This window comes from Phoenix dactylifera, chromosome 1, assembly GCF_051530095.1.
Source record: "Phoenix dactylifera cultivar Ajwa chromosome 1, Ajwa_hap1_PhDact_Kaust_v1.1, whole genome shotgun sequence".
Taxonomy (NCBI): domain Eukaryota; kingdom Viridiplantae; phylum Streptophyta; class Magnoliopsida; order Arecales; family Arecaceae; genus Phoenix; species Phoenix dactylifera.
In genome coordinates this window covers 45,374,094-45,394,305 of record NC_143190.1, presented here as the reverse complement: position 1 = coordinate 45,394,305, position 20,212 = coordinate 45,374,094, and the positions used below count along the sequence as shown (strand labels likewise).

Below are 20,212 nucleotides of genomic sequence, written 5' to 3'. Positions count from 1 at the left end.
GTTCAATGCGTCATATCATATCTAGGTTCTGTATGATAATTATTTTGTTTCTAGCAAAAAAATCTTAAATAAAATACTTTTTTTCTAAAATTAAAAACCGTATAGATCAAAAAAAATATCATCTTGAAATCATCTTTTCCTACGCTAATTTTTACCTAATAAAACCTTGAGTACTTTTTTAAAAATTAATACTAAATTCTAATCCAAAAAAATGGACCTTCAAATTAACTCTCTTCTTTAACATGTAACCAATGGAAGGATCTCAAGTACCTATCATTCCCCCTATGCTTGCAATGCATATGTCAAATTTTATTTTAATTAAACTCCATCTCTTTTAATCACCGGCTAGTTTCTATCTCCTCTTGGCTTCTCCTAACTCACCACCGTGATACCTATCCACTTATCTAATCCTCCTCCCCATTACCATCCGCCCCTTCTCATTCAATTGCTGTTTAGTGACATTTTTATTTGCTAGATGAGCTTGCTTTCTTAACACTTGCATCTCCTTCCTGAGTGTCCTCAATGTTGACCTCAACCTTCTCACTTGCTCGAACATCATCTCCATATCTAACTCTAGCCTTGATAAGATTTTTAATCATCGAATCTTACATACCAAGGAGCACAAAAGAATACATGGATTTGGAAACCATGGCATTCATGTTTCGATATGGCAACTCTCTCCATTAGTTTACTAACATCTCTCGTATAGGTATTGGTATATCTTTTTCAAGCAAAACTAAGATTTTTTAGTACTTTATTAAAACACAAAAGATCCTGTTTGACCATATAGTCTAATCTAGTTTTGCTCCATCAGCTCAATGCAATGGTAAGTGCCACCAATACCACTTCACAAGTATTCACATTCATGGATTTTATATATGTGCCTTAAGAATAGCCATGTGAAGCATGTATGTCTCATGTTTGCATTAATCATCTCTACATTGTTGTCCAAGTCATGGACGACTGTGTATTTGTACAAATTTTTGATATTTTCATATATCCAAATAATCTTCATAAGCGTATGTATCGATAAAATTAGAAAATTGTTTTTGATTTATTTGTATGCTTGATGCAATCTTTTGTGAAGCAACGCATCTGTTTTTTGCCAGAGTATTTGTGCTTCATTCGCATCATTTGCTAAACTTGAGCAATGACTTTCATTACAGTCAACAAAATATTCTCCAGAGATGCCAACTATATGCGGACTCAATGCAACATAGCATGCTGTTGATGCTCCCTACAGAGGAAAAAAGTCAGAATCGTAATTAGATATCTTCATGCAATGCAAGTTCAATAGTAAAAGAAAAGGAGATGCTAACAGTATAACTAATATTTCCTTACATTAACAACTAACCTGGGATGCTGATTTAAGCAGCCTTGATGCAAGGAAAAACAGCAAATCTGTTTCACAATGACAACAAAACTTATTCTTTAATATATCTTAGTAACTGCTCTTACATTGGTTGTGCAAGAGTAATTAAAAGATTCTATTAAAATTAGATTACTTCGCAAACTACCAAGTTTCAACTTTGTTACCTAAAATATGTCCATATATGTTCATGTGTGCACGCATTTGTATGCGTTTGTACATTTGTGTTTTATATATGTATAGTTTGATATTTATCCATGGTTTAGTAATTTCAATATAGTTCTCTCTACACTGTCAAAACTCTTATCATTCAATATAGTGCAATTATAGCAGCTTGTGTTTCCTATCATTGTAGGAAATTGTACGTATTTTCTTCCATTATTATTAATTGTCAAGGTAAACAAAAGAGTCACAAAAAAAAAAAAGACTCAACTAGTTTTGAAATTTATAACATGGATTTCCTTTACCTTTTTCGTAGACCATTATTCCATGCCAAAACAAAATTCATATGCTGTTAATTCAGAAATGTACTCGTCCCTTTACTTCTAATTGTTCTCAGTTGTAGCTCTTACATTTGCTAAAGTTGTCTCTTTTCATGCTTGATCTATTTAAGTATTTTATACTCAATGATGCTTCCATCTGAAGTGTTTCTGAGTTTCTTTTTCCCTCTTCTCATACGACATTGGCATTAGCTCTAAGTACAAGGAAAAATAAACATCGTTAGCTTAAAAAATGGCATTACATATCCTTGTCCAAGTTCCACAAGCTAGACAAAACTTTAGTATTTTTATGAAGCTATAAATTGATCTATTATCTTATGTTACTAGTTTTTAACACCACATCATTCTTCAAAATATAAATAGCTAGGATTAATTAGTTCATGCCTGTAATCAAGCCCTTATAATCCTTGACTATTCCAGTCTTTACGATTCCTGGGTGAACAGCATTGATGGTTACTTTTGCTCTTCTTGCCTGCAAAAATCGATCGATGTGTATCATTCAATAAAACTTACCAAGTAGAAATATGTGTTATTTTAAATGTATTTGCCAATGACATTAACTATATTTTTATGTAAATACCTTTAATTGCCTTGCAATCTCCTTGGCATGCATTATATTAGCCAATTTTGACCTTGCATAAGCATGTGTACCATTGTAACTGTATAATTTAAATAATTAAATAATGCATAGTGATTTCTTAGTCAATATTCTTCCTAGAGAAATTCTTGTAACAGTTAGTAAATGATGTTAGGATGAACAAAGTCTCATACTATTTAGGGTTGAGCATGTCCGAAAATCTGAATCCTTCTCTCTTCACCCATCTGTGAACCACCGAGGATACATTGATAATCCTTCCCTCAATCCCTGTCCTAGCTGCTGTCTCAACCATTTTCTCTAGTAAATTTTTGGTTAGCAAATAATGACCTGCAAATCAATAAAAAAAGTACTTCAATCACTAGCTTTGCATCCTCAGTCTTTAACAATTATTTCCTGGTATTTCAATTGAGTACAAAATATTCAACACCTACACAAGTATATGTTGGAGTTAGTCACATTTACAGATTTTTCAGTGCATTGTCTTAGCTACTATATGGCACTTTTAATACAGATACAAAAAAAAAAAAAAAACTTTCTTTAGTAAGATAGTGATAAATTAGAATGTTGGAAATAATATCTCACAATCCTTTTGAAAGTTAAAATTTCTTGTGACCTTATAGCATACTCTTGCGAGCTCTAGTGGTGATGATTTGACATGCTTCCCTCAATATACTCTGTTTATATTATGTTATAATTTATCATAATTAGATTATCATGTATAATCTTGATACAAAGCTAGGACTATCATCCTATAATTATTGTTGCATCTAAATTCAGAATGTGTACTTTTTTTATTATCTTTCTCATTCCTTTGCTTTTGTCAAGTATGAATTCATTTAATCTTTTCTTTCCATAAAATTTAGAAAAAAAATGTATAATCTTTATTTAACGATAAAGCCACCATCAAATCTCTTGTCCTGGCAACAAAATTCTCCGAAACAAGACCTATCTAGACCCTTTTGGGTTGCACCAAATGTGCGGCCTTCAGTTACTATCTCACGAGCTTATTACGTAATGAATTAGTTAAAAAAATGTGGTAATGAAAGAGATTTTTTGTTGCAAGACTAGCAAGCATCATTGGATGCAGAAAATGCATGAAAATGCTTGGAATTAACATTTCAGAGTCGCGTCAATTTTTCTCTCTCTTTTTCATTTATAGGTATTTATAAAATTTAATGGGACAAGCAAATTGCAATAGTTGAGAACTTGGAGTAGAAAGTTGAAACTCGAAACGAAAGCTCAAAGTGGTATGCAGATATTAGATTTATTAAATGCCAAATGAACATGAGAGTTTTGTCATTTCACTTCCTGTAATGGATGGATTGTTGATAATTTTTAAGAAAAATCCATTTTTTTTAGGGTTCATAATTCTAACCTTTTTCTCTCTTACTTTTATTAGGAAAATATTCTTCCTTTACTTTGAAGAAGAAAGAAAAAAAAAAGAAAAAAGAATCCCAAACTGATTATCTTAGGTGAACAAGGAAAAGAATAAAAAGTTCGAAACCTCAACCTTGGGTTAATTGCACCAGGGCAGGGTATACCCCCAAGCCGATTTAAGGGGTGTCAAAGCATTTGGGTCAGGCCTATACCCCAATCCTTGGTCCATCTTTTTGAGATCTGGTCATTGGGTCCGTCCCACTCCCACCCATCGACCGACCCAATTAACTACACGCACAGTGATCCCACTTTCAGGAATTGCCGTCAAATTGAAATCGGAACTCTAGAACTTAGTCAGATATAGAAGTTACTTCCAAATACTGGCCTGGCCTTTTTAAACTTCAAACTTAAAAACGGCCAATCGAAGAAAGTAGTACCTCCTGGAATAAACCTGCCAAAATAAATGATTGATCAAGGTCTAAGTTTTAGACCCAAGTTTCTTGCTTCTGTTTAAGAACTCAAGATCTACCTAACGAATAACCAATGTAGGACTAAATACACGCCCCAGCACAGGTCCCCACATAGCTCCCCCATTTAAGCTCCGACGTGCTCATCAGGCTAAAAGTTCAAATCCATTCAAATCTAATCACAGGCATTACAATTGACCGGTGGTCAGTCTCAATGGATTCGTGTTGCAGTGTCTCCTAGTCCACATAGGTTATGAGTCAGATCTTCTCTGATACCAATTGTAACAACCTACTACTTCACCCAAAAATGCTAGTTAGAAAGTATTATTTGGGTTCTTTTCTTCTGTATAAATACTTAAAATTTACCTAGCGAATGATCGATGTAGAACTAAACGCATGCCCGCATGGGTCCCTAGAGACCTAGATCAAGTCCAACTGCCTTGCTCGGGAAACCACAGCTAAAGCCAAAAGTATGGTAAGAGTGTTTAGAACCAAAAAAAAAATTCTCACATAATTACGTGATGTCCCATATGCGGTTCGCTTTTGCATGCAGTCATCAGGCCAGGCATGGCACCATAGAAAGAGAGCAAGTTAGAGGCTTAGGTGCAATGGGCGTAGCAGCATCATGCTGCCGCTAATGATATATGTCGGCAATCCATGTGCATGTCATGGTCAAGATACGTGACACGTGAAGCTTGCCTGCACCGGAAGTCTACAACCAAATGCACGCTTTCCAGCGGCAGCTAAGAAAAGAGAGACGTCGTACATTTCTATAAAGGTCAGATGTGGATGGATGGCTTGAAAGCAAAATTAAGGATGGCATGCATGCATAGTGTAGAGCGACATGCATGAAATATTACCCAAGTAATTCGTAGCGAAAGTCATCTCCAATTTGTCTCCAGTGAGCTCCAACTTCTTTGAGAACTTCCCAGCGTTGTTGCTGCGAATTTAAATATATAAGATTTGAAAGAGGAAATCAAGAATGCCGAGAATTGAAATAAAGCGTCAGTTTGGAGCTCACATGAGAATGTTGAGTGGTAGTCCGAGAGAGAGAAACTCCGAGCAAAATCTCTGAATGGAAGCAAATGAGCTCAGATCCATCTCCATTACGATGATCTCAGCCTCTGGGCTCTCTCGCCGAATCCCCTCTCTAACTTCAGCAGCTCTCTTTAGGTTCCTTGCAGGCATCACCAGCCTCACCCCTCTTTTGGCCAACACTCTTGCTGTCTCTGCTCCGATACCTGACGTTCCACCTATATATCATCATCATAAAACCAGTGATGAAAAAAATAAGTACTAGTTAGTTGAATTATAAACTCAAATCTTTTTTTTTTCTTTTTTCTTCTTCTCTAGTAGCAAGATCTAGAACAATTGAGCTTAAAAACATGGAGAAAAAAATCTGCAATTTGTGGTTAGTTATTATTAATTACGAGAATTCATGAAAACAATATACAGCAGAACATGAACCTTAATATTATTTTGTTGAATAAAACACAAATACGAGTGTCGGTTCGAAATATTTTACCAAAGAATTATAATTTAAAATATTTCTTACACGTCCTCTCAAGAAAAGAAAATGATCATACGTGAATACACATAAGAACGATGAAGCTCGAGGTAAAGAATTGAACTCCATGCATGAATTAGATAGATAGAGAGAAAGAGAGAGAGTGACCAGTGATTATTGCAGTTAGATTAGGAGGAATTGAACATGAAACATCTCGAGTCACTTGCTCTCCAGTAGAGCAGGACCCGAAGCCACTTGGTCCTGCCACACCTATCAGATACCTCAGCGTCTCTTTCATGGAGTGCAACTCAGACAGCAAATACCAAGATGAAGTAGAAAGACCTACTCCAATAAGTTCAGGTGAAAAACTTGACCTCTTTCTCCTCTTATATAGCAAAAAGACATGGGAAGATAGTAGTCAGCCACCACACAACCTAGATGATCGGATGGAACACTGTACAGCGTAGAAAGGTGGTCCGTGATTGGATGAGGAGCTGAGCCCATGGGAATGTAGATTTCTGAAGCCATCTTATTCCTGAGGCATGGGCTAGGGGAGGCATCATGATGGGTTGTGTTGGGTTGGTTGGAAAAGGAAGGGAAGCATTGATACGGACGGGTCATTGGGGAAGCCGCAAAATTCCAACACCAAGGGTCCCGCTGCTCTCCAACGGGAGGGCAAAGGCTCTCATCACTACCTAACTCTGATAGCCAAGACAGCACCCATGTCGTTTCTAATGGGAGTAGCGAGTCAAGAAAGATAGCCAAAAAGCAACCATGCGTTATTGCATTGTGGATCGTCCACCCCAAAAAGCCAATCTTTCACTGTGTAATGGAGCCTGCAAAGTTTGATTCTTAAACTCACAAGGAATATCAAAATATTGTCTTCAGCATCAGCATATATTCTAACATCTTGGTTGATATGCCAAAAGATGCAGGCTTTGATCTTCTTCTTTTTTTTTTTGAGTAGATTGGTAGTAAGAAATACCTTAATTATCTTCCTAATGCCTGTTGATGTGTAGGCTAATTAATGAATAATATATTAATTATGTTAAACATATCCATCAAGCAAACACATATTCGACTAAATGGGGAAAGAAACAGAGAATGATTTGAAGAAATCTCTGGGATCAAATATTTATAGAAATATTAAGGAGCCAAAGCCTTAGGGCTTTCCATGCTACCATGCCTAGCCTATATATGCCTGAAAAAGAGAGAGAGAGAGAGAGAGCGAACAAAATGAACTCTAACCTTACTAAAAACTCTTATTATTATCAGCTTTTCTCCCGACCCAATTTTTTTTTGAATTACTCTCCAAAACAAATCGAATCGATCCAGATATTCAATTATTCTTAAATATATGAATTTCATGATTTACTCATGAAAATGATTAACTTAAGAGTTTTTTTCTCTAATAAATTCATGATAACATATATCTTTGCAAAAGGTGATATTTTGCTCTTGTTTGTTCATTTTATCTCTCCTATATTTAGCTTTAAGTAAATAAATTTATTTTGAAGTCCAAATTTTCTAAATTTTTTTTTATTCTTTGTTATCCAAATTTTGATTTTTTATTTTTTTTCTGAATGCTGCATCATTATCCAGCTGAATTACATCTCAAGGAAAAGAAATCCGCAGTTTCCGACATGAATGAATGATACAATCTCAAAACTGCGCACTCATGCCTGTGAGCCCGAGCCTCGTCTCTCTCTCTCTCTCTCTCTCTCTCTCTCTCTCTCTCTCTTCACGAAGAATGTTCTACTTTCCCTTCCTAAAAATAGAGACCTTCAAATCAATCTATCTTGCAGAGGAGGGATGAGACTGTTGCTCTCCAACGTTTCATTAAACAAACAAACCGGAAACAGCTAGCTGGGCAGCCTGAGAACTACAATCCCATCCCATCCTTGGTAATCATTTCTCTTTGTTACTAACGAAAAAGAAGATACAAAGAGAGAAGCAAGAGAAGAAAAAAAAAATCAGGAACCAAGTTAGTAGAAGTTTTTGATAGGCAATACCAGATGATTTGGGATAGAATCATACCTTCACCGAGATTTGGAGGTTCAGAGATATGAGGAGAGGACCATATCCAATATATAGTCTATTGCTATGCATCGAAGGGAAAGAGAGAGGGAAAAAAAGAGGAAAAAACGAAGCCGTGAGATGGGGTAATGAAATAGGATCGAGATTTGAACCAGTTAGTCTCGAGAATGAAATAGGTAAATCCAATTCAACAGAAAGAAGAAGCCATTCTAATTGCTGCTTCGAGGGTAATAAGAGAAAATAAAATGTAAATTATAAGTAGAGCAGATCATAAGCTTGATTTCATGTCCATCTAAATATCACGATAAAAAAAATGCATGAAATTCTTTGGGACGTATTAAATCTATATAACTAATAAATATAATATAACATAATTTGGTGTACTAATCAGCAAATTACAAGCTTGATTTCGTCTGTTCTAAAGATATGTTGTTCCATTTTTGTCACGCTGTAGGATGGCTGGATGACAGCAATAAGCCCAAATTCTTGAAGTAATGACTGGGTCCATATTAATTTAGTTGCACCATTTAAGTATTGGCTCTTCTTCTTCCGTTTCAAAAACAGAAACGGAAAGAAACTACTCCTCCCGCTCTAAAATCACACGTTCAGTTCGCCCGCTTGGTTTGTAGAAAAAATTTCTCACCGAATTTTTTTTTTCTTCTGAAAGTTGATTCCTAGTGCTTGAAAAAAATAGTTTTGACATAATTGGTTGGTAAAAAAGAATAGTATATTTCAGAGTGGGTTATATTTGGTTGAGCATCACTTTCTTAGAAAAATTGTATGAAATATCTATTATATCTTTATTAAATAGAAAAATCGATTTTGATGGCTTAAGAGTAGTTTTGGAGAAAAATAATCCAATTTCAAACCGTTGGAAAAGTACCTTTTCTTTGTTCCTTATGAATTTTTCTTTTTCATGAGAATCTTATTCCTATAAAAATACTGCTTTTTCATTTCTCTCCTTTGAAAATTCTAACCAAATAAGAAGTTTTTTTTTGGTTTTCTGCTGACCATACTTTTCCCTCCTCTTCCTATTTTGAGAACCAAGGAGTCGCAAAAGAAAAGTGACAAAACGAGTCCTAAAAGAAGAGTAACATAAAAACTTATGTAGGATCAAAAATACCCAGCCTGCTTGGCCCGACCTTGAATGCCTGATTTAAGCAAGCTTAGGCACACTGCAGGCTTGACGAGCCGGGCCACCGGGAGGCCCTAAAAGAACCAGGCTAGGCCTCGCTTTCCCAGTCTCCTCTTCCTCCTTGATCCTTACTTAAATCCCTCCTTTTTTAACCTCCCCTGCGTCACAGGGATATGGTTCTTGTTTTCTATTCTGTGGTGGTCTTCTCCCAGCATCTTCTCCCAAAGTTTCAGCCTATTTGTTGAAATTCCAAATAGGCCACTTAGCAATCTATTACTTGCAGTTGCAGCACTTCCATCAAATGAACAAACTCAAGGTATATTCTCATGTACAACTTAAAATTCATGAAGGTCAAATTTAGATGGACAACTAAAATAATAATTTCGCAACTAATACACAGTGCAAGTAAGGCCAGGAGCATCATAAGCATGTTAACATAGTTTCGACATAAAAAATATTATAAATCAATTACAGTCTAAACTCTAAGAATTAAGTACCTGTCAGATGAATTATTGAAGAACAAAAATCCTCCTTTTGCAATAGATGGAACGAGTTACCCTGTTTTTTTGTCAGCAAAAATTCAGACGTGTAGCCCCCTAAGCTATCCATCCCAGCCGATGAGAAATGAATATTTTCAGATAATTCTGATATACAGGCTCTTCTACAGGCATCTGAAATTTTCTTTCTTCAGGTATGTGATTTGATCAAGAAGAAATTCTAGCTGTGCAACTTATCAAACTATTATCTCCTGCAGCGTCCCCTGATTAGAGCATTGTAAATTTTGCTGTCATAGATCTGAAAACCTTTCTGCCAAGTACTTCACAAGTGATTCTGCTTTAATGAGATCTCTCTCCGTGCAGAACCCGCAAACCAAGCCAGCACATATAGCAGAATCTGGCCTGAGATCAAGCTCAATCATCTCTGCCATCAAGCACTCTCCCATCCAAAGTTTCACCTAATCAACAAAGGCAGCTTATAAGGATCTGATACATGTCCAAATCAGGCTTGATATCTCTGCCAGCCATATCATTCTTTAAATATAAACACTCTGATATACCATTGCAGTTGCAAATGGAATACATATCAACAGATTCCACGCTGAATTTGGCCTCTTCTCCATGCACAACGCATGGAGAAGCACCTTTACACGTCAAATGAGACAACCTCAAGCTTCCGAAGCTGTGCAATCAAGTTCAAAGAAGGAAGCAATCTCCTTACTATCATAACTCAGGACCTCACCTAAAAAAGCTAGGCGAAAGGTATTTTTGGGTTCCTTAGTCCTATATAAGTATCCAAAATCTCTCCAGTGAATAATTGATATGAGACTAAACGCACGTCTGTGTGCACATGTCCTCACATACTCTCTTTATTTAAGCTCTAACGTCCTCGTCAGGTCAAGAGTTCAAACCTATTTAAATCTAATCACAAGCACCACGATCAACAATCCATTTAAATCTAATCACAAGCACCACGATTGGCTCGTGGTCTACTCTAAACTCATTTAAATCTAATCACAAGCACCATGATCGGCAATTCATTTAAATCTAATCACAAGCACCAAGATCGGCCCGTGGTCTACGATGGGTTAGACTCTCTGTGATACTATTTGTCAGAACCTCACCTAAAAAAGGCTAATCGAAACATATTTTTTGAGTTCCTTAGTTATGTATAAGTATCCAAAATCTCCTCGGTGGTTCGAACCTCTCTGAAGCACTTTGTCGAACAGCTGGTGTGCCTGCGCCACCTTCCCATCTCTGCAGAGCCCATTCTTCAGGACCGCGTAGGAGACCAATAGCTGATTCTATACAGCTAGAGGGCGTCATCCAATCTGCATCTCCCGCAGTTTCGGTCGATCCGATATCAGGATCGAAACTGATGCAGGTGCATGAACGACAGACAACTTGCATGCCATTTTCAGAGTATTAAATGGCCGAATTTAGAAAAGTTATTAACATAAAAGTTTTAGGTCTCTTTCTCTTCTTTCCAACAAGCCTAAGAACATTAAAATCCGAGTTATGGTTAGAAAGTTATAGGTATTTCAAGAGGCAGGTGTCTTTTGACCTTTTAAATTTCCTAAGAGAATTTAGTTGGTTTTGATGTCTTTTATTGTGTGAGTTACCCATATTAAGGTGACTTTTGACCTTTCATTTTCTTTTGTCTTTTCATGTTACCCATGACTTGCCTATAAATAGTCATGAATTGTAATGAGAAGGCATCCAAGTATTTGAATGAAAGTTATCTTCCTCCTTGCACAAGAAATTTATCTTGTCTTTTCTCCCACTTCCATTGGATTGCAAATTGATCCAAGCGGTATCAAGTGGTATCAGAGCCCGGGTTATCATCTCTTGACGTTTCGAGAGGAATCCTATCGCATTTCTCGTGGTGGTGTTGACGCAAGCTTCAACCAACCATGGCAAGCCGAGGCAACAAAAGTCGTTCTAGCGATGAAGAATCTCGTAGAGAGCGAGATCTTCGCGACATAGAGAATGATGAGTTGCGGCGGCAAGTCCAAAATCTTACCGAAAGGTTGGCTCGTTATGAGCAAAACCCGAGTGAAGAGGAGGGCGGCACCACTGAAGAAGATCGCAACACCTTCCGTGACCAAAGTTTACGTCGTGGTAGGGGGAGCAACTCTTCTTCATCTCACCAACATCGTCATCAATTTCGATTTCCAGATATCAGGGTAGACATTCCTGAGTTTGAAGGAAAAATGCAACCCGACATCTTTCTAGATTGGCTTAACACTGTTGAGCGGATCTTTGACTACAAAGAGGTCCCCGATGAGCTTAAAGTGAAGATTGTAGCCATCAAGCTTCGAAAGCATGCATCAATATGGTGGGAGCGCCTCAAGTTGCAAAGAGCAAAGGAGGGCAAAACCAAGATTCGTACTTGGAAGAAAATGAAGAAAGAGCTTCGCAAAAAGTACCTTCCCGAAAATTACCTTCAAGATGCATTTCTCACTATGTATCAATTCACTCAAGGGATGCGAACCGTGGAGGAGTACACTGAAGAGTTCGACAATCTTATGGTTCGTTGTGGTGTGGCAGAGGCCGAAGAGCAAACAATAGCTCGTTACCTTAGCGGATTGAGGCGTGACATCCATGATATGGTACACCTCCATTCTTTTATTTCTCTTAATGATGTTATTAAACTTGCTACTAAGGTAGAACGCCAACTTCAACAACGGCGAGAAAAGGGTTTAACAAATGCTCCTGGAGGCCGAAATTTCAAGCGTGAGGGCATTCCTAACTGGGGGAGTGCATCGCAATCTCATTCATCTTCTACATCTAAGCCAACCACGATGGTGAAAAAAGATGCTTCATCTTCTTCTCGGCCAACATCATCTCGACCTCAATGTTTCAAGTGTTCTGGCTATGGGCACATTGCTTCTGAGTGTCCAAATAGAAGAGTGGTTTCTCTTGCCGAAGAAGGTGATAGTGAAGAAAATGAGTCAGATTCTATCTATGATGAAATTGAAGGAGACATCACATATAGTGATCATGGTGAAGCTCTTGTGGTCCGTCGAACCCTGAATTCAATACGAAGCGAAGATGATCACATGTGGCTCCGGCACAACATCTTTCATACTCGATGTACGGCTCATGGCAAAATTTGCAATGTTATTATCGATGGAGGAAGTTGCGAGAATTGCGTCTCAATGGAGATGGTGGAAAAGTTGAAACTCAAGACAAAACCTCACCACCACCCATATTCTCTTTCTTGGCTCAAGAAAGGAAATGAGGTAAAAATTTCCCAACGTTGCCTTGTTCAATTTTCAATTGGAAAAAAATTACCGTGATGAAATATGGTGTGACGTGGTTCCTATGGATGCTTGCCATTTACTTTTGGGGAGGCCATGGTTATTTGATAGAAGGGTTGTTCATGATGGATACAAAAATACTTATGCATTCTTGAATGATGGTGTCAAAATAACCCTTGGGCCTTCAAAAATGGACAACACACCCAAACCCATTAAGGGAGAGGGAAGTACCTTTTTGTCCATGGCAGAGTTTGAAGTTGAAATTCGAGAAGCCTCCCAAGCATATGCTCTTATAGTGGTGGAATCTAATCCGGAGGACAATTTATTGCCACCCAAGATTACTTCTTTTTTGCAGGAATTCCGAGATGTGACTCCCGATGAAATTCCTTCTGGTCTTCCACCAATGAGAGAAATTCAACATTGCATTGATCTTATGCCAGGTGCAACTTTACCAAATAAGGCGGCATATAGAATGAGTCCCAAGGAGCATGAAGAATGACAAAGACAAGTGAACGAGTTGGTGGCCAAAGGCTTGGTACGTGAAAGCATGAGTCCATGTGCGGTTCCTGCCTTACTTGTCCCCAAAAAGGATGGAACATGGCGCATGTGTATTGATAGTCGAGCTGTTAACAAGATCACCATCAAATACCGTTTTCCTATCCCTCGGCTAGACGACATGTTAGATCAACTTGCCGGCGCTTGCATCTTCTCCAAGCTTGATCTTCGAAGTGGCTATCATCAAATTTGCATGAGACCGGGTGACGAATGGAAGACGGCATTCAAGACAAGAGATGGACTATATGAATGGCTTGTGATGCCATTTGGGCTCTCTAATGCACCAAGCACATTCATGCGCCTCATGAATCAAATCTTCAAGCCTTATATAGGTAAATTTGTCGTTGTTTACTTTGACGACATTTTGGTCTATAGCAGGGATCAAGAGCAACACTTGGAGCATCTTAGACAAATTTTTATGATCTTGCGAAAGGAGAAGCTCTATGTCAACCTTCGCAAATGCGACTTCTTGACTGATAGCCTAATATTTTTGGGTTATATGGTCACTGCCAACGGCATCAAAGTTGATCCTAAGAAGATTGAAGCTATCTCTAGTTGGCCGGTACCTCGTACCATTCACGAGATCCGGAGCTTTCATGGGTTGGCCACATTTTATCGAAGGTTTATACGACATTTTAGTTCTATTATGGCCCCCATCACAAATTGTTTGAAAGGTGGATCCTATCAATGGACTATAGAGGCTCAAGAAAGTTTTGAGAAGCTTAAGGTATTAATGACAACGGCCCCTATCCTTGCCTTGCCAGATTTTGAAAAAGTTTTCGAGGTGGATTGTGATGCCTCTAATGTGGGCATTGGCGCAGTGCTTAGTCAAGAAGGACGCCCTATTGCCTTCTTTAGTGCCAAACTTGGAGATGGGCGAAAGAACTATTCAACATATGATAAAGAATTTTATGCTATTGTTGAGGCTCTTCGTCATTGGCGGCACTATCTTGTGACTAAGGAATTTGTTCTCTACTCCGATCATGAAGCCTTGCGATTCCTCAATACTCAACACAAGCTTAGTGCAAGGCATGCCAAGTGGATTGAATTTTTGCAATCTTTTACCTTCACCATCCGTCATAAAGCCGGAAGTCTCAATCAAGTTGCGGATGCTCTTAGTCGAAGACATGCTTTGTTGTCAACCTTGGAGATTAAGATAATCGGTTTTGATTTCATCAAAGATCTCTATTCTAATGATGATTATTTTGGCGATATTTGGGCTCGATGCAGTGATGCTCCTCATGAAGATTATTCAATTCAAGAAGGTTACTTATTTAAAGGTAACCAATTATGTATTCCTAATTGCTCTCTTCGCCAAGCAATCATCAAAGAAGCCCATAATGGAGGACTTGGAGGACACTTTGGCCGAGACAAGACTTTAATCCTTATCAAAGAAAATTTCTTTTGGCCGAAGATGAGAAAGGATGTAGAGAGACATGTCAACTTATGTCGAACATGCCATATTGCCAAAAGCCGAGCTCAAAACACCGGCCTTTATACTCCTCTTCCTATACCTCAAGCTCCATGGGAGGATGTAAGTATTGATTTCGTTCTTGGTCTTCCTCGCACTCAACGTGGAAAGGATTCGATCATGGTGATTGTTGATCGATTCTCTAAAATGGCACATTTTGTACCTTGCGAGAAGACCTATGATGCATCTAAAATTGCTGATCTTTATTTTCGAGAGATTGTCAAACTTCATGGCATTCCAAAGACTTTCACTTCGGACCGAGATTCAAAATTTGTAGGACACTTTTGGCGGACTTTATGGGCGAAATTGGGCACCAAACTTCAGTTCAGTTCTTCTCATCATCCACAAACCGATGGTCAAACGGAAGTGGTGAATCGAAGCCTTGGCAATCTTATTCGAAGTTATTTGGGCAATAACAAGAAGCAATGGGACTTAATTCTTCCTCAAGCGGAGTTTGCATACAACCGCTCAAGTAGTTCTACTACCGGTGCTAGTCCTTTTGAGATCGTCTATGGGTGCAATCCTAATGGCCCCCTTGATCTAGCTCCCCTTCCTCATGTTGTTCGATTTAGCGGTGATGCAGAAGCAAGAGCTAATGAAATCAAAAAGATGCATGAGCAAGTTCGATCCAAGATTGAGAAGAGCAATCAAAAGTTTAAGGAGAGAGCTGATAAGTATCGACGCTCGGCATCATTTAAAGAAGGCGACCTTGTATGGATTCATCTTCGTAAAGAACGATTCCCCCATGGAAGATATAGCAAATTACAAGATCGTGCTGATGGACCATTTCGAGTTCTTAAGCGTATTGGAGAAAATGCCTATCAAATTGAACTTCCTGATGACTATGGAGTTTCTGCTACCTTCAATATTTCTGATCTAATTCCATATCATGATAAAGAAGAGGCATTGGACAACTCGAAGACAAGTTGAGCTTCAACCGGGGGAGTATGATGCAGGTGCATCAACGATAGACAACTTGCATGCCATTTTCAGAGTATTAAATGGCCGAATTTAGAAAAGTTATTAACATAAAAGTTTTAGGTCTCTTTCTCTTCTTTCCAACAAGTCTAAGAACATTAAAATCCGAGTTATGGTTAGAAAGTTATAGGTATTTCAAGAGGCAGGTGTCTTTTGACCTTTTAAATTCCCTAAGAGAATTTAGTTGGTTTTGATGTCTTTTATTGTGTGAGTTACCCATATTAAGGTGACTTTTGACCTTTCATTTTCTTTTGTCTTTTCATGTTACCCATGACTTGCCTATAAATAGTCATGAATTGTAATGAGAAGGCATCCAAGTATTTGAATGAAAGTTATCTTCCTCCTTGCACAAGAAATTTATCTTGTCTTTTCTCCCACTTCCATTGGATTGCAAATTGATCCAAGCGGTATCAGAAACTTCCAATTCCGTCTGCTCCAAGAACTCCTTCACCTTGACGAGCATGCCGTAGACGGCGGGCAGTGGAGACTTGGAATGCGTCGAGATGAGGATGGGTTTGGAGGATTTGGAGGGCGTGGGAGAAGCAGTGGAAACAAGTGAGGATGCGGGCGAGGATGCAGTAATTGTGGGGGAGGGCGGCAGCGTGAGATGGGATTGGGTCTATTGGAGGAAGTGGAGGGAGGGATTGGGAACGGAGGATGATTGAGACCGGAGCAGGTGGCGTTGGAAGGGTTGTAGGGAGGGGCTGGGCGGCCAAAAACATTTGGAGCCGAACTCACTAGAAAAGATCCTTGATAAAAAAATTTTAATAACTGTAAAATACTTTAAAATTTTATTTAAAAATAACTCCCATGTAAAATTACTAATCAAATTTTTGTATTCAAGATCCATTAAAATACTATTTTCAATCAATAATATAATTAATCCATTTAATATTTCTTGTGACATAGTTAACCGCAAATAAGATTTTATCAACTTTAATTTTGAAAAACTTCTTTCAACAGAAGCAACTGTTACAGGTATTGTTAACAATATTCTGTAAGCAATGCATGCATTTGGAAAAGAATTTTTTTTTTTGTAAAACTTAAAATATCAATGGAGATATTAGTTTGTGTTAGTAAAACTTCTTTTAAAATTTTTAACTTTGAAAACAAATCAAGACCATCAATATCAAAATATTCACCATACTTTAAAAAGTTTTCAAGATTAAGACAATATATACTTTTCCAAATCATCTTCATTCGAAGATTTTGACTTTCTAAAATTAAACAAAAAACCAAAAATATTTTCATATATGATAAATTGTTCAAACCTATTTTGAATTGAAGAAATAGCTTGATCTACTATATATAAAAAGTAATCAATTCTAAAAGATTCTTCAGCTGATTTTGCTGTCTCATCAAAACTATTTTCATCAAAATATTTTTTTCTACGAATCACACGTTTTTCATGAAATGTAGGTTCTATTTTTATTTCATTTGCAATTTCTTTAGATGAATTCAAAGTATTCATGAATCCATTTTCTCTATAACTTTTCAAATAAGAAAGAAAACCTTTTAATTGATCTATAGCAACATCAATATGTATGTCTTTAGAGTGTAAAATCTTACTAAACTCAAATAACAGCAAACAATATATCATGCCAAATATTCATGCCTAATAAGAATTCAAAATTTTCAATCTCATATGTAGCTAAGCATGTAGCTTTACTCTTTATTTTAGGATCTTCACTAGTTTTCGCTAATTGAACTAAGACATCTCTTATTTTAGGAGCTTGGTTTTTAATTGTTTTGACACTTTCAATACGATTTTCCCAACGTATCTGTAATAAGGGTTTAAGAGTCAATGTGAATATATTATTTTGTAAAATATTTTCATCGTTTTGTAGAAGAAGAAAATAAGATATAAATTTGTTGTATCACTCCAAAAAAAAAATAGCCTTAAAACATGAGTTAGCAGTATCACATAATACTAAATTCAAGTTATGACATCCGCATGGTGTGTAAAATGTTCTAGAATTTATATCTAATAATCTTCTTTGTACACCTTGATGTTTTCCTTTCATATTAGACTCATTGTCATGCCCTTATCCTTTTATATCATTAATTTCAAGTTTATGTTTTTCTATTATATTTATAAGTTCATTAAAAAGGCCTTTTCAGAGATATCATCTACTTCTAAAAATTCTAAAAAATATTCTTGTACTTTTACTGGACTTGTTGAAGTATCTACACATCTTAAACTTAAGGTCATTTGTTCCTGATGGCTTGCATCAGGAGTGCAATCAAGTATTACAGAAAAGTATTTTGCTTTTTTAATCTTTTAATTATTATAGCTTTAATTTCATATGCTAATATTTGAATCAATCCATTTTGAATATTATGACCTAAATAATGATTGTGAATTTCACCATGTTGAATGCGTCGAACATGTTCTTGCATTACTGGATCAAATTCTGCAATCATTTCAATAAGACTTAAAAAAATTTCATTATTGCTTTGATAGATCTTTTCTTTTTTTCCTCGAAATGCTAAATTATTTTTTGAAGGATTTTTCACGACAACAATAATTCTCAATAGAACTTTTTTCCAATGATCTTTCTCTTGGTTTATTTGTTCTTGGAGACTTTTATCAATTGTCTTATTTTTTAGCAATTTCACTTCTAAATCAATCCACCTATTCATGCTAGTGATATGTTAATTAGTTATTTTATGACTTTGGAGCTTGATACCTAGATTATTCCAATCTCTAGTTCCTTCATTGACTAATTGACACGTGCTAGGTTTTGAATCAAATAATTTACAACAAAAATAATATACCCTATCCAAATCCTTCGAATACACTAACCATCTTCTATCATGTTTTTCACCATTAGGTAACTTACGAATGTAATGTATCGTAGAGAAATGTCTATTGTTTTCATCCTTAGAAAAATGAAGATCATAATCTCTAATTGGACCTTTGTCCACTATTAAATCTCTCAACTTTGTATCAATATTTTTTCATTGACCAGGATCATATAAATTTATAGGAATAGAACTAGTTTCATAATCTTTTTTCTTGTTTATCCTATCTCCATCTGATTCTTCATTGTGCTCTTCACTAGATATTGTTTCAGTAGATGTTTGAATACTACTATGAATTTGGTTGTCAATCTCATTTTGTTTCATTCTTTTTATGTCATTTTCTAACTCTATTTCGAATGCATGCTCTGTTGCTAATTCTTGAGTTGAACTTGATGTGGTTTTTTCCTTATTTGTGACAACAAATCTATCTAGAGCTTCTTTTTGAGATTGAATGAGTTTATCGCTTTTTCTTTTCTTTTTGAGTTTTTCATACCCACATTCATATTTTCTATTAGACATTTTAATCTAAAAATAATATTATCAAACAAAGAAATTAAAAAAACACTACAAACAAATTAAAATATAAAAAAGTTAAAAATGATAAAATTTGATTGTGTCAAAAAAAAATGAACTCAGGTTCCGACAAGTAGTGCCGAACTTGACAGAGAGAAGAGGCCGAATAGTGCCAAACTCGATGGCGAGAAGAGGCCGAACAGCCGAAGTCACAACCAACCTACAATTGGACCAAAAAAAAAAAAATCAATTGTAGTATCTCTAACTTGACTAAATCAAAATTAATTGGACCAAAAAATTAATCAGTTGGCCACATATTCCCTTGGCTTTTTCTATTATTGTACAATATTAAATGCAATAAGCCAATAACAGCAACTCAGAGAAAAACTGATGGCATATGAAAGAAATTCTCTTCATATACAACTACTCGGTGCTCACATAACTATGAGATAATAAAATAACAAATACCATATAACTCCCTCATTAGTCATTAGTGATTACTGATTAATCAATAGATAGGCTCGCCAGTCGCCACTGTGGTACTGCCTGGGAAGTGGGAAAGTAGGAATTGGGATGCTAATAGAGGACAGTGGTTTGTGGACTTTGAAGCGGAGCTGACGAGGCCGGAGCCACGAAGCGGCAGAGTCCGGAGGTCGGAGGAGCCGAGGATGGCGACATCAGTGAGGAGAGCTGCAGAGGAGATCCGGCCGGCGGTCCATAAGCTAGAGAGAAGATCTGGCCGGTGGCTCGCCACTCGCCGGGTTCTTGCCTTCTTGGAGCCGGAGGAGAAGCCTAGGAGGATTGAGGACGGTGGAATTTAGAGCAGAGCCGACTACAGCGACTAGCCGAGGAGGCCGGAGCCCGGAGGTCGGAGCCGAGGACGGCGAGGAGAGATGGAGCAGTGGAACCTGGACTCCGGAGCAGGGGCTTCAAATCGTTCTTTTGCACTCTGAAACCCGAGCTGTCAAGTTGAAGAACTGAAGAAGCCGAGCTGCCGAGCCTGCCGAGAATCGAAGAAGGTTCAGCAATAAAAAAGAAAGCACCGGCTGCCCGTCAGCGAAGGGGGGAGACAAGGGGGAGCCGGGAGGAAATGCCCGTTGCTTGTCGACGTTGTTGTAGCCGTTGCCCAAGGCCTAGGCG

General features: G+C 37.3%; 1 protein-coding gene across 6 annotated transcripts; it reads right to left on the bottom strand.

The window, feature by feature from the left end:
• Nucleotides 1–881: 881 nt before the first annotated feature.
• Nucleotides 882–16,507, bottom strand: LOC103708202 (NAD(P)-binding Rossmann-fold superfamily protein). Of its 6 annotated transcripts, none has more exons than XM_089924359.1 (9): nt 16,173–16,507; nt 9,488–10,862; nt 5,333–5,564; nt 5,172–5,251; nt 2,641–2,794; nt 2,450–2,528; nt 2,254–2,341; nt 1,355–1,401; nt 882–1,237 (listed from the first exon to the last, which is right to left on the bottom strand). In XM_089924359.1, exons 2-9 carry the CDS (start codon nt 9,597–9,599, stop codon nt 1,055–1,057), a joined length of 975 nt encoding a protein of 324 aa, XP_089780485.1. In that variant the 5' UTR covers nt 9,600–10,862; nt 16,173–16,507; the 3' UTR covers nt 882–1,054. The 6 variants fall into 6 exon arrangements, 5 of the variants coding, with proteins under 5 accessions (XP_089780485.1, XP_088559376.2, XP_088559377.2 ...); XM_088703250.2 differs by lacking the exon at nt 16,173–16,507 and having other exon boundaries at nt 9,488–9,945; nt 10,612–10,858; XM_088703251.2 differs by lacking the exon at nt 16,173–16,507 and having other exon boundaries at nt 9,488–9,945; nt 10,692–10,858.
• Between the last annotated feature and the right edge of the window lie 3,705 nt (nt 16,508–20,212).

What these genes read in the sequence shown, in the direction of transcription:
- LOC103708202 (XM_088703244.2), bottom strand. Translation starts at nt 6,116, where the DNA reads ATGAAAGAGACGCTGAGGTATCTGATAGGTGTGGCAGGACCAAGTGGC. An exon ending in AGATTGCAAGGCAATTAAAG is followed by an intron (nt 2,342 to 2,449) that starts GTATTTACATAA and finishes CGATTTTTGCAG; the next exon opens with GCAAGAAGAGCAAAAGTAAC. An exon ending in TTATAAGGGCTTGATTACAG is followed by an intron (nt 1,402 to 2,253) that starts GCATGAACTAAT and finishes ATTGTGAAACAG; the next exon opens with ATTTGCTGTTTTTCCTTGCA.